The sequence below is a fragment of the Cebus imitator genome, unplaced genomic scaffold (assembly GCF_001604975.1).
Source record: "Cebus imitator isolate Cc_AM_T3 unplaced genomic scaffold, Cebus_imitator-1.0 Scaffold23, whole genome shotgun sequence".
Classification (NCBI taxonomy): domain Eukaryota; kingdom Metazoa; phylum Chordata; class Mammalia; order Primates; family Cebidae; genus Cebus; species Cebus imitator.
The window spans coordinates 4,312,454-4,327,256 of record NW_016107338.1 but is presented as its reverse complement, the minus strand read 5'-3'; the positions used below and the strand labels follow the sequence as shown (position 1 = coordinate 4,327,256).

At 40.6% G+C, this 14,803-nt stretch overlaps 1 protein-coding gene across 7 annotated transcripts in view; it reads right to left on the bottom strand.

Annotated features, from left to right (window-relative positions):
* The window catches only part of NFU1 (NFU1 iron-sulfur cluster scaffold), a 43,913-nt gene that overhangs the window by 1,398 nt on the left and 27,712 nt on the right, over positions 1-14,803 (bottom strand). For all 7 annotated transcript variants that reach the window (XM_017522082.2, XM_017522074.2, XM_017522079.2 and 4 more), the window contains 2 exons: positions 9,795-9,855; positions 2,341-2,515 (listed from right to left, as the gene is read on the bottom strand). In XM_017522082.2, the coding sequence (XP_017377571.1) occupies positions 2,341-2,515; positions 9,795-9,855 (236 nt within the window). The remainder of the gene's footprint in view (positions 1-2,340; positions 2,516-9,794; positions 9,856-14,803) is intronic.

Here is a 14,803-nt window from a genome sequence, read left to right as displayed (position 1 = left end):
AATCAATAGAAAAAGAATTCTTTCATAGGATATCTTTTCAGTTGAGTAAAAATTGGTATTTATTTCCAAAAAATTAATATTTTACATCCAATTTTAACAATACCCAATCCAAAAAATTTTGTCAACCAACTCATATTTTAGGCAGAATTGTTCCTTAATTTGGAATAATAAAGCATGTATAGGACGTAAGGCACAGGGCTACTTGTTGCAGGGGAGTACAAAGACTTGGATATGATTTCAAGTCTCTTAGGGAACTTCCACATAACATAAAGCTAAAACGGATACAGAAAGTCGCATAAACATAAAGCCAAAACAGAAGCTTTGGACCTGTCAAAGAAGAACTTAATTCCAAGTGGGAGACTGATAAAGACTTCAAAGAGGAGATGGCATGTATTGGACAAAAACGATGGTGTGGAGGCTAAGGCAACTCCATCTTAAATGCTAATCTGCCATGTTCACTAACCTCAGTTCTAGGAATGCCTCTAAGACTTCTACTTAATACTGCTTTTAGGTCAAAACAACCTTGGTGTTATCCTAAACACATACTTAGCCTATAATTTGCTTATGCTACTAGGGAAATAAGCATTCTTGCCTTTTCCAGAGGGGTTGACTTTAATTGTCCTACAGATATCTTCTGAAGCATGTATACCCATTCCTCATGGTATATAAACCCTGAGTCTATGGGGTGACAACGTGGGGATCCATCATTGCAACCACCAGAGAAATGGCTTCTGTTCCTCAGTCCATATTAAATGTTTCTTTCTGACCAACTGGATTCGTCAGCCTCTTTCTTCAGCCTCTCAGCAACCTCAGACTTTGGGGATAGGTTTGTATAGACCTGCTCACTGTGAAACCAATGAATTTTAATACTACCCAAGGATGAGTGATTCCCAATGGAGCTAGGGCACAGAATTACCTGAGGTGGCTCATGCCTGTAATCCTAGCACTCTGGGAGGCCGAGGTGGGCAAATTGCCTGAGCTCAGGAGTTCGAGACCAGCCTGGGCAACATAGTGAAACCCAGTCTCTACTAAAATACAAAATACAAAAAATGGTGGCACATGCCTGTAATTCCACCTGCTCAGGAGGCTGAGGCATAGGAATTGCTTGAACCCGGGAGGCAGAGGTTGCAGTGAGTGGAGATCATATCACTGCATTCCAGCCTGGGCAACAGAGAAAGATTCTGTCTAAAAAAAAAAAAGAATTACCTGAGGTTCTGTGGGTTGAAAATTTCTAATTTCCATACATCCCTTCTTCCCTCCTTGATAATCTCTCTCCATAAAGCCATGACTTCTGGTTAAGAATCGCTGCAGTGAGAGTCTATCACTGATGACAAGGTGCTATGTTATATTCCTTAGGTATGTTGGCAAGAAAAAAATGTTGATATTGTGCTATACATAAAGCTCTAGAATTCTACTTAGTATAGCGATGAACTATGATTTCTTAATGGGCTTCTTGCTTGCATGTTTAAGAATACATAGATTAAGCCAGTTGTGTTAATCCTTAATCCCAGCATTTTGGGAGAATCGCTTGAGGCCAGGAATTCAAGACCGGCTTGGGCAATATACCAAGACCCATGTCTCTACCAACAACAACAACAACAACAACAACAAAGTGAATAAATATGATGTAGTAGAGTTCTTCCACTAAAGATTTCTAAATCTCATCTATAAAACATTGCGTTACGTTTTAACCTTTTTCACAATTTTTGTGCATTCAGAGCAGCAATATGTCCTCTAAGTCTCTGCTGTATTGTGTGCAAATGGGAATGACTTAATGGACTGTGTTTATTAGAAGATGAAATGAGGTAATATTAGTAAAAATGCCTGGCACATAGTAGGTATTGATAACACTAAAGTTACTTCTATAATAAGAGATTTCAAGTCTGATAAAAATTGCAAGACAATGAGCCAGCAGAGGGGCTCACACCTGTACCCAGCACTTTGGGAGGCTGAGGTGGGCGGATCACGAGGTCCAGAAATCGAGACCATCCTGGCTAACACAGTGAAACCCTGTCTTTACTAAAAATACAAAAAATTAGCTGGGTGTGGTGGCACATGCTTGTACTCCCAGCTACTCAGGAGGCTGAGGCAGGAGAATCGCTTGAACCCGGGAGGCAGAGGTTGCAGTGAACTGAGATCCTGCCACTGCACTCCAGTTTGGGCAACAGAGTGAGACTCTATCTCAAAAAACAAAAACAAAAAATTGCAACACAAAAATCTATCCTTTGAATAAAAAGCTAGGTCATGAACTTCTTTTCAAATACTTGCCTTAACATCTATTTCCAGCCTTTATATCTACAAAGAAAAAAAAATCTACACTGTCATATAATATTGGCATACCTGTTCTACGCCTTCTACCTCTGGAATATAAAACTGTAGCATGTTCTGAATTCCATTTTTCAGAGTAATGATTGAACTAGGGCAGCTGGTACAAGAACCCTGGAGTTTCAGCTGTACAATGCCATCTTCAAAGCCTTTGTAGATTACATCTCCTCCATCTTCCTGCACAGTTGGCCTGTGAGGTCAAAGAATATTTATTACTTATTCTTTAAAATACAAGTTATCATTGAAAAAATTTAATACAACTCAGAGCTTACATGTTATAATGGTAAAATTCACAAAGAGCTACTTTTAAAACAGAGAATAATAACTGTGGCTAAGTTTTATTTATAATTTTAACTTTTTTTTCACTCTCAGATAAAATACCAAAATTCACTCATACAAATATTTACTCCACTTACCACATTTGATCTTGTTTACCAATAATCTTTTCAAGGCTGGGAATGGTGGCTCACACTTGTAATCCCAGCAATTTGGGAGGCCAAGGTAGGAGGGTTGCTTAAGCCCAGGAGTTGGAAGCTCAGTGAGCTATTATCATGCCACTGCAGTCCAGCCTGGGTGACACAGAGAGACCCTGTCTCTAAAAAAAAATTTTTTAAATAAAAACTATGGCTGGGCGCAGTGGCTCACACCTGTAATCCCAACACTTTGGGAGGCCGAGGTGGGAGGATCACAAGGTCAAGAGATTTAGACCATCCTGGCCAACATAGTGAAACCCCATCTCTACAAATAAATAAATTAATTTAAATAAATAAAAACTATGACATTTTAAAGCACTTAAGATTTCAAATTTCCTAATAATTGTGATTACCTAAGATATATTCAGTCACTTCTTTTTAGTGAAGGAAGAGGGAGACTGTTACATGCTGGCTTCATTTTCAAGTAATTTTTCATTGAAATATAACATTAATAAAGAAAAATGCTTAAAATCATGTATGTACAGTTCACGACATTTTCAAAAGTGAACACACATTTAAAACCACCCAAGCCAAGAAACAACACCAAGACTCCAAAAGTCCCCTTTGGGCTTCCTTCCAATCACTCCCCACAACAAAACACAGCCATTATCCTAATTCGTATCACCGTTGATTAGTTCTGCCTAAACTAAATAATTTACAAATATGAATTATATTTATAAATAACATAGAATAACTCTTTTGTATCTGGCTTCTTGTGCTCTTTGTGAGATTCATCTATGTTGCTGAATATAGTACTAGGTCATTTACTCACATTGCTGCATAGTATTCCATTAAGTAAATATACCAGAATTTATTTATCCATTCTACTGTTGATGGACATTTAAGTTACTACTAGGTTTTGGCTTTTACAAACAGTGCAGCCATAGGGGCCGGGCGCGGTGGCTCAAGCCTGTAATCCCAGCGCTTTGGGAGGCCGAGGCGGGTGGATCACGAGGTCAAGAGATCGAGACCATCCTGGTCAACAAGGTGAAACCCCATCTCTACTAAAAATACAAAAATTAGCTGGGCATGATGGTGCATGCCTGTAGTCCCAGCTACTCGGGAGGCTGAGGCCGGAGAATTGCTTGAACCCAGGAGGCGGAGGTTGCGGTGAGCCGAGATCGGGCCATTGCACTCCAGCCTGGGCAACAACAGCAAAACTCCGTCTCAAAAAAAAAAAAAAAAAAAAAAAAAAAAAAAAAAAAAAAAAAAAAAAAAAAAACAAACAGTGCAGCCATAAAGATTCTTAGAAATGTTTTTTGTTATGCATATATATTACTACTGGAAATATACCTGAAAGTGAAATTGCTGAATGAAGAGTATGAATATGTTGAGATCTAATAAATACTGCCATATAGTTTTCCAGTTACATAAACTTACATTCCCACCAGCAGTATATGAGAGTTTCTGTTGCTCCACATCCTCACCAACAATTGGTGTTGTCAGTCTTAATAGTTTTAACTTTCTTAGTGGATTTGTACTAATATTTAATTGTGGTTTGATTATTAATAATAACTAATAAGGTTAAGCACTTTTTCAAGTTTAGTGGCTACTTGTCTTTTTTTTTTGAGAAAGAGTCTCGCTCTTGTCCAGGTTGGAATGTAGTGGCACGATCTCAGCTCACTGCAACCTCCACAACCTTCAGGTGATTCTCCTACTTCAGCCTCCCAGATAGCTGGGATTATAGGCATGCGCCCATATGGCTGGCTAATTTTTTTGTATTTTTAGTACAGATGGAGTTTCACCAGGTTGGCCAGGCTGATCTCGAACTACTGACTTCAGGTGATCCACCCACCTCAACCTCCGAAAGTGCTGTGATTATGGTGTGAGCCACCTCACCCAGCTGCTATTTGATTATCTTTTGTGAATTATCTGCTCCAGTCTCTGATTATCTTTTTCTTACCAATTTGTACAAGTTATTTATATATTCTGTCATATAAATGCATAAATATCTTCTAATCTGTGCTTTGCCTTTTCACTGTAAATGACTTTTTTTTTTAAGTCTCGCTTTGTCACACAGGCTGGAGGTACAGTGGCATGATCACAGCTCACTGCTACGTAAAACTCCTAGGCTCAAGGGAGCCTCCCCTATACCTCGGCCTCCTAAGTGGCTGGAATTACACGCATAAGCCACTGTGCCCAGCCAATGTCATCTTCCAATGAAAAGAGAGTCACAATTTTACTGTAGCCCAATTTATATGTATTTTCCTTAATTTTAATCTGATTTCTTGTGTCCCTTGAAAAAAAAATTTGCCTACCCAAAGGTCATACAAATATTCTATTTCTTTTCTTGTCTTTCCTTTTCTTTTACCCTTCCTCTTTCCCTCCCTCCCTTCCTTCCCTCTCTGTCTTTCTCTCGCTCTTTCTTTTGTTGTAGAGATGGCATCTCACTATGTTGCCTAGGCTGGTCTCAAACTCCTGGGCTCAAGCAATCTGCCCCTCAGCCTCCCAAAATGTTAGGATTACAGGCATGAGCCACCATGCTTGGCCACTATATCTCTTCTAAGTAGTATATGGCTACATGCTTGGCCCGTATATCTCTTCTAAGCAGTATATAGTTGGTTTTGTTTTTTCACATCCAATTTGACAATCTTATTTTTGTTCATCAAAATATTGTCATTTACACACCAATACTTTTGGGTTTATATTATCATTTACTGTTTCTTATTTTGCACTGTTTTGGATTGATGAAGTATCTTTTATTCTATTTCTCCCCTCCATAGGCTTGAAACTTTTTTTTAAATTTTGGTGAGACAGGGTCTTCCTCTATCACCTAGACCAGGGTACAATGGTGTGATCACAGTTCACTGCAGCCTCAACCTCCCAGGTTCAGGCAATCTTTCTGCCTCATGAGCAGCTAAGGCTACAGGTGCACACCACCACACCCACCTAATTGGTTAATTTTTTGTAGAGACAGGGTCTCACTATGTTGCCAGGGTGGTCTCTAACTTCTGGGCTCAAGCAATCCCCCTGACTCAGCCTCCCAAAATGCCAGATTACAGGTGTGAGCACCATGCCCACCCTCTCATGCTTCTTTCCTATACCTTCTATTCTATTATCTCCCTGTGCTTCAAGCTGAGTATTTTCTACTGACTTAAATTCCAGTATGCTAATCTTCTCTTCAACTATGTCCAATCTAATGTTAACCTAATCTAATGAATTCTTATTATCATTTTAGTTCCAGAGTTACTAATTCTTTTTTTTTACAGATTCCAGTTCTCTGATGAAATTCTTCATCTTGCTATTTTTTTATCACAGTTTTTTAAATACCATGTGTTTAAAATATCCAATATCTAGGTTTCCTATGAATCTGTTTTATTTTATCTTGGTTTAGTTTCTAGATATGCCTAGCAATATCTGACTGAATTATGAACACTATAATCCCAGCACTTTGGGAGGCTGAGGCAGGTGGATCACCTGAGCACAGGAGTTTGAGAAAACCCTGGGGAACATGGGGAAAGCCCATCTCTACAAAAAAATACAAAAATTAGCTAGGCGTGGTGGCACATACCTGTAGTTCCAGCTACTCAGACGGCCAAGGTGGGAGGATCACTTACACCTGGGGAGCTGAGGATGCAATAAGCCATGAGCGTGCCACTGCACTTCAGCCTGGGCAGCAAAGCAAGACCCTGTCTCCAATTTAAAAAAAAGTCCAGGCACAGTGGCTCACACCTGTAATCCCAGCACCTTGGGAGACTGAGGTGGGCAGATCACGAGGTCAAGAGATCGAGACCATCCTGGCCAACATGGTGAAACCTCGTCTCTACTAAAAAAAAATACAAAAATTAGCTGGGCGTGGTGGTGTGTACCTGTAGTCCCAGCTACTCGGGAGGCTGAGGCAGGAGAATTGCTTGAACCAAGGAGGCAGAGGTTGCAGTGAGCCAAGATAGTGCCACTGCATTCCTCCTGGCACCTGGCGACAAACCAAGACTCTGTCTCAAAAAAAAAAAAAGGATTCATCCTACATCTGGCATAGCTCATCTACTTCGAAATTAAACTGACTTAATACTGGCCTACAGTCTTGTAAGCTTAGTCTACCTCTGATGTGTCTTCATTTTAAGAGTATAGTTCTCTGGAGAGCCTAACCAAGAGCTTGGATTTTTTTTTTTTTTTTTTGAGACACTGGCTTTCTGTCACCCAGGCTGGAATTCAACGGTGTGACCTTGGCTCACTGCAACCTCTGCCTCTGCTTCTGGATCAAGCAATTCTTCTGCCTCAGCCGCCAGAGTAGCTGGGATTTGTCATACAGATGGAGTTTCACCATGTTGGCCAGGCTGGTCTCAAACTCCTGACCTTAATGTGATCTATCCACTTTGGCCTCCCAAAATGCTCATATTACAGGCATGAGCCACTGAGCCTAGCCAAGCTTGGATGTTTCTTAAGACCCAACCTCCTTGACAGAGCCTAAACTCTAATTTTTGTCCCCCACCCTAGCACCATAAAACTGCCAAAAGTCTGCTCTGTCTTCCAAGTACTTTTTTTTTTTTTTTAACTTCTTAGCCTTTTTTACACAGCTACAAATAAGTAAGTGCCTTATGGGAGAAAATCTGAGTGTTAGGCTTATTTTTCTTTATTTTAAAATAATTATTACTATTTTTTTTCTTCTTTTGAGACAGAGTCTAACTCTGGAGTGCAGTGACACAATCTTGGCTCACTGCAACCTCCACCTCCCGGGTTCAAGTGATTCTCATGCCTCTGTCTCCCAAATAGCTGGGATTATAGGGTTGTGCCACCACACCTGTGTTGAGAAATATTAAGTTTATGAACGCTGATGAATGCTGAGTGTATGATAGAATATATTGTTTGCTGGAAAGAATGATGGCAAGGAAAACCTGGCCACCCCCCACTCCAAATGGAAAACCACTTGGGGCATTTCAAAGTGGCAGGACAATGTATAAATATCATACACCCTTATAACAACTCTTTGAGATATCTGACTCTGCCCCCAGGCCTCCCTCATGCAGAATACCTTTTAGTTTGTCTGTAATCAGTGGTAAGTGGGCAACAGCTGCCTACTTGGTATATCTTTGAGTTATGAGAAAATACAGAACGCCTGTCTGTTAATAATAATCACCTGTCCAGAGAGAATAAATAGGTGGATCAGGATCTGCTGGAGGCCTTCAGCCTGGAATGCTGTCAGCCCCTGAGGCTTTCAGTTTGGAAGGCTGCTGCCTGCTCCCACCCACAGACCCACTTTACTGTTCTATCTAGGTGTCTGCCTCTCATTTCCTTCAGCGCCGCCTGGGTGGGGGTCTCTCTGGCCGAGCTGGTACTCGGTACGCCTGGCTAATTTTTGTATTTTTAGTAGAGACACAGTTTTACCATATTGGCCAGGCTGGTTTCGAACTCCTGACCCCAAGTGATCCACTTCCCTTGGTGGCCTCCCAGAGTGCTGGGATTACAGGCATGAGCCACCCCACCTAGCCAATTAATTATTCTAATTGACAGGAACCATATATATTTACATGTACAACATGATGTTTTTAAATATTCATACACTGTGGAATGGCTACGTCAAGCTAATTAACATATACATTACCTCACATACTTATTTTTTGTGTCAAGAACACTTAGTAGCTACCATCTTAGCAATTTTTTTTTTTTGAGAAGGTGTTTTGCTGTGACCCAGGCTGGAGTGCAACAGTGCGATTTTGGCTTACTGCAACCACTGCCTCCTGTGTTCAAGTGATTCTCCTGCCTTGTCTCCCAAGTAGCTGGGATTATAGGTGCCCGTCATTACACCTGGCTAGTTTTTGTATTTTTGGTAGAGATGGGGTTTCACCATGTTGGGCAGGCTGGTCTTGAACTCCTGACCTTAGGTGATCCACCATCCTCAGCCTCCCAAAGTGCTGGGATTACAGGCATAAACCACCATGCCCTGCTGTAATTTTCAAGAATACAATACATTGTTATTAACTATAGGTTTACTTGGCTGGGCACAGTGGCTCACGCCTGTAATTCTAACACTTTAGGAGGCCAGGGTGGGCAGATCACGAGCTCAGGTGTTAGAGGCCAGCCTGGCCAACCTGGTGAAACCCTGTCTCTACTAAAAATACAAAAATTAGCTCGATGTGATGGCACACACCTGTAATCCCAGCTACTCAGGAGGCTGAGGCAGGAGAATCGCTTGAACACAGGAGGTGAGGTTACAGTGGGCCAAGATTGTGCCATTGCACTCCAGCCTGGGTGACAGAGCGAGACTCCATCTTAAAAAAAAAAAAACAAAACAAAACTATAGGCTTACTTTTCTTAACTTTCCTGCTCTCTAGGATCTTGGTCCTTCAAATCAAGATTTCACTGGTAACCCAGAATATTAATTTTTGTCTTCCCATCTAAACAAATTTTCTGAAGGCCCAATGGTTTCTCTGATTCTTGGCAGCTGCCCTCTGCTCAGTTTCTCCTACCCTAGCTATATAGAAAGGAACAGCATATGCCTGAAGGGAAAACTCAGCGAGCTTCCCTTCTCTCCAGGATTTTGGCACCTCAAATCTTAGCTGCTCTGGCAGCTATTTAATGCCTTCAAACAAATTCTTTTTATTGTATTTTATCCAGCTTTTCTGGGAGTTCTCAGCGTGACTGTTGCTCTGCTACAAGCAAAAGTAGAAGCCTGCTGTTCTCCACTCATTTAAATTTATTCTTCATGGGCAACATCCTGAAAATAAATACTCATTCTGTCTACAACCTTTTGAAACATTAAGTCTTTTTTTTTCTTTTTAAGAAATTTGGTATCATAACAATATCAAACCTAAATTGAGACTGTGAAGAATACATTTCTTCATTGAATATGTTTAAATATATTGGATGGTTTAAAATTTTGAGTAAATGTAGAGAAGATACAGGCTTTAAATTCAATTGTCATGGTTACCTGTTGTGGTTTATATTAACTTGCGCTTATTTAAAAAATCTACTCTAATCTCATGGCCAACTAAAACTATATTGCTATAATGAAAAATGCCTCCAAAGCACTTGATTTCGGGTAGAAAGAGAAGCACGTACCGTATTCTAGTATCTAACAATTCCTTAATCATTGCCACAACTTCATCATCTTCTTCAGATCCTAGAAATAATTACATATAAAAACATCAAGAGTAGAAATTTTATAGCCATGCAAATACAAGTATTAAAATAGAATGATTTTAATTACATGATTCATTAAATAAAACTATAGAACATGTAACCTGGTATGGAGATATATTGTGGGAAACTGAAGAGACAATTATTCATTTGATTCTCTGGAAAAATTAAGGAATACCAATCAACTCAACATTTGATGATAAAGACGAATACACTAAAACATCTTGATATACTAATGATATTAGGGTTTGAAATTTTAAGCCAGTAAATTTGTAGACTTTCTCTGTTCTCAAGGATTGAAAGTATTAGAGAAAAGAGACGGAATTTTGATGGAAACTTTGAGACAAAAAGCCACACCTACTTTGTAAGTTACATCTTCAGTTTCTTAATTGACTGGTTTTCAAAATGATAACCATACTAAATATAGATGTAAGCCTTCTGGAAATTTCTGAAATGTTCTTTTTTTTTTTTCTTTTTGAGACAGAGTTTCACTCTGTTGCCCAGTCTGGAGTACAGTGGCATGATCACAGTTCACTGCAGCCTCAACCTCCTGGACTCAAGCAGTCCTCCTGCCTCAGCCTCCCAAGTAGTTTGGGAACACAGGTGTGACACACCACACCCAGCAATTTTTTTAATTTTTTGTAGAGATGGGGGTCTTGCTATGTTGCTGATATGGTTTGGCTGTGTCCCCAGTCAAATCTCATCTCGAACTATAGTTCCCATAATCCCTGTGTGTTGTGGGAGGGAGCTGGTGGGAGGTAACCGAATCATGGGTGTGGTTACCCTCATGCTGTTTTTGTGATAGTGAGTGAGCCCTCACAAGATCTGATGGTTTTATAAGGGACTTTTCTCCCTATCGCTTGGCAGTTCTCTTTGCTGCCACCATATGAATATGGATATGTTTCCCCTTCTGCCATGATCGTAACTTTCCTAAGGCCTCCCCAGCTATGCTGAACTGTGAGTCAATTAAACCTCTTTCCTTTATAAATTACCCAGTCTCGGGTATGTCTTTATTAGCAGCATGAGACAGGACTAATACAGTTGCCCAAGATGATCTTCAACTCCTGGGCTCAAGTGATCCTCCTGCCTTCGCCTCCCAAAGTGCTGAGATTACAAGCATGAGCCATGACTTGACTCTGAAATGTTCTACAAATCTTCTGAGCAAAAAGGTAGCCTTTAAGAAAACCACAAATGTAGAGATTTCACATTACATTATAACATACACTAGATTCTGGCAACCCCACAAATAATGACTATTAAATTATATTCACTTTGAGGTTTTAATTGCATTTTAGGTTTTGGGGTACATGTGAAGAACATGCAAGATTGTTGCATAGGTACACACGTGGCAGTGTGATTTGCTGCCTTCCTCCCCTTCACCTATATCTGGCATTTCTCCCTATGCTATCTCTCCCCAACTCCCCGCCCCCTGCTGTCCCTCCCCTATTTCCCCCCAACAGACTCCAGTATGTGGTGCTCCCCTCCCTGTGTCTATGTGTTCTCATTGTTCAACACCCACCTATGAGTGAGAACATTCAGTGTTTTTCTGTTCTTGTGTCAGTTTTCTGAGAATGATGGTTTCCAGGTTCATCCATGTCCCTACAAAGGACACGAACTCACCACTTTTGATGGCTGCATAATATTCCATGGTGTACATGTGCCACATTTTCCCTGTCCAGTCTATCATCAATGGGCATTTGAACTTTTGAGTTTTTTAAGAAAAGAAATAAAACATGGCTCATGCCTGTAATCCCAGCACTTTGGGAGGCTGAGGTGGGCACATCACTTGAGGTCAGGAGTTCGAGACTGGCCTGGCCAATATGCTGAAACCCTATCTTTACTAAAAAATACAAAAATTAGCCAGGCATGGTGGTGGGTGCCTGTAATCCCAGCTACTAGGGAGGCTGAGACGTGAGAATCACTTGAAACCAGATGCAGAGGTTGCAGTAAGCCAAGATCATGCCACTGTACTCCAGCCTGGGTGACAGAGCAAGACTCTGTCTCAAAAAAAAAAAAAAAGGAAGAAAAGAAAAGACAAATAAAACACACATAAGGGCAGGGCATGATGGCTCACACGTATAATCCCAGCACTTTGGGAGGCCAAGGCAGGCAGCTCACCTGAGGTCAAGAGTTTGAGACCAGCCTGGCCAACATGGTCTCTACTAAGCCTGTATATTTATATTTTTAGTAGAGAAACCTTGTCTCTACTAAAAATATAAAAATTAGCTGGACATGGTGGCACATGCCTGTAATCTCAGCTACTTGGGAGGCTGTGGCAGGAGAATTGCTTGAACCCAGGAGACAGAGGCTGCAGTGAGCTGAGATGGCACCACTGCACTCCAGCCTGGGCAAAAGAGTAAGACTCCACCTCAAAAAATAAAATAAAATAAAACAAATAAAAATAAATAAATTTGTTGGGGGAAAAAAAGCTCAAAAGCTAAAATTCAATAAGCCTAAATTCTACTTCCCCACCATCCCTTCCATAGACAATCACTGTCATGAGTTTATATCTTCCCAGCAGGTGTTTACATTTACATGTATAAATTAACATAAATGAGATTATACTATACACACTATTCTATATCTTGCTCTTTTCTATGTAATATATCTTGAAGGTCATTCCCCATTGGCATATACAAATATGCCACAATATTTAAAATAGGTGCACAGTAACTTTTATATAGATTTGTCTTTGGCCAGTTTCTTCATTATTTCAGTTGTTTACACAGTTTGCTGCTATTTCTAACAATCCTGAAACATACTTGCTTATATAAATATACATCATAAGGCCGGGCTTAGTGGCTCACACCTGTAATCACAGCACTTTAGGAGGCTGAGGTAGGAGGATCACTTGAGATCAGGAGTTTGAGACCAGCCTGGACAGATAGTGAAACCCCATCTCTACTAAAAATACAAAAATTAGCTGGGTGTGGTGGCAGGTGCCTATAATCCCGCTACTCAGGAGGCTGAGGCAGAAGAATCGCTGAACCTGGGAGGTGGAGGTCGCAGTGAACTGAAATCGCACTACTGCACTCCACCCTGGGTGACAGAGTGAAACTCAGTCTCAAAAAAAATTATTTATACCCACACACACACAGTCTCAAAAAAATTATTTATACACACACACACACGCACACACACACATGCACACACACATATCAATGTACTTTTGCAATTATATTTATGAGATAAATACCTACTGGTGGGATATCTGAGTAAACAGGCTTGTGCTGCTTTTTTTTTTTTTTTTTTTTGACAGAGATGAAATTTTGTACCAAGTTTTAAAATCGGGAGGTATGAGACTTCCAACTTTGTTCTTCTTACAGAGGTTTGCTTTTTTTGCCCAGGCTGGATTGCAATGGCGTAACCTTGTCTCACTGCAACCTCTGCCTCTTGAATTCAAGCAATTCTCCTACCTCAGCCACCTATGTAGTTAGGATTATAGGCATCTGCCATCACACATGGCTAAGTTTTTGTATTTTTAGCAGAGATGTAGTTTTGCCATATTGGTCAGGCTGGTCTCGAACTCCTGACCTCAGGTGATCCACCAGCTTCAGCCTCCCAAATTACTGGGATTACAGGCATAAGCCACTATGCCTGGCCAGCTTGTGCATTTTTAATGTTAGTAGATATAGTCAAATTACTCTAAGAAAGTCATAAGGTTTACATATAGATCAATGAAGCATGTAGTACTAAAAATTTTCATAAATGATACATTTATAAATGTACACACATTTGAATTTTCCTTTTTCACTTAATATTTTCATTTTTATGTTTCCATGTTGGTATCTCCCAATCTAGTTCATTCCTTTTAACTGCCAGTATAGTTAAAAAATATTTCAGTGGGCCAGGCACTGTGGCTCATGCCTATAATCCCAGCCTTTTGGGAGGCTGAGGCAGGTGGATCACCTGAGGTCAGGAGTTCGAGACCAGCCTGGCCAACATGGCAAAATCCCGTCTCTACTAAAAATACAAAATTTAGCCGGGCATGGTGGCATAGGCCTGTAATCCTAGCTACTCAGGAGGCTGAGGAAGGAGAATCTCTTGAACCTGGGAGGTAGAGGTTGCAGGGAGCTGATCATGCCACTGCATTCCAGCCTGTACAATGGGAGCAAGACTCCATCTTAAAAAAAAAAAATTTTCAGTGAACATGTTTATACCTGTTGCCTTGTGCCCATGTCTAAGACTCTTACTCTATATCTAAAAGTATACCTGTATCATCTAAAGACAATTATACAAATGTTTCTGTATGTCATAGTCTATTTAGTGTTGCTACAAAGGAATGACTGAGCCTGGGTAATTTATAAAGAAAAAAAAATTTGGTTGATTCTGATGTCTAGAAAAGTTGACTTGGCATCTGGTGAGGGCCTCAAGCTGCTTCACCTCATGGAAGAAGGAGAAGGGGAGCTGGCCCATGCAGAGATCACACGGTGAGACAGGAAGGAGATGGGTTACTGGGGCTCTTCTTAGCACTCAGCTCTCAAAAGAACTAATAGAGTAAGAACTTCCTCACATCCCCTCACACCCCCAGCTCTTCCAGAGGGCATTCATGACCCACTCACCTCCCATTAGGCTCCACCTCCAATACTGGGATCAAATTTCAACATGAGATTTGTAGGGGACAAACATCCAAACTACAGCAGTATATATGTATATGTATGCATATATAAACATTCAGTTTTTGTGGTCAATGCTTATTAACATTGATCAACTATGAGAACTAATGAGCATTAACCCTGACACATATAAGATCAATATACAGAAATCAACAGTATTCCTATACCCAACGCCCCAAATTAGAAAACATTATTTTAGGGCCGGGCGCGGTGGCTCAAGCCTGTAATCCCAGCACTTTGGGAGGCCGAGGCGGGTGGATCACGAGGTCAAGAGATCGAGACCATCCTGGTCAACATGGTGAAACCCTGTCTCTA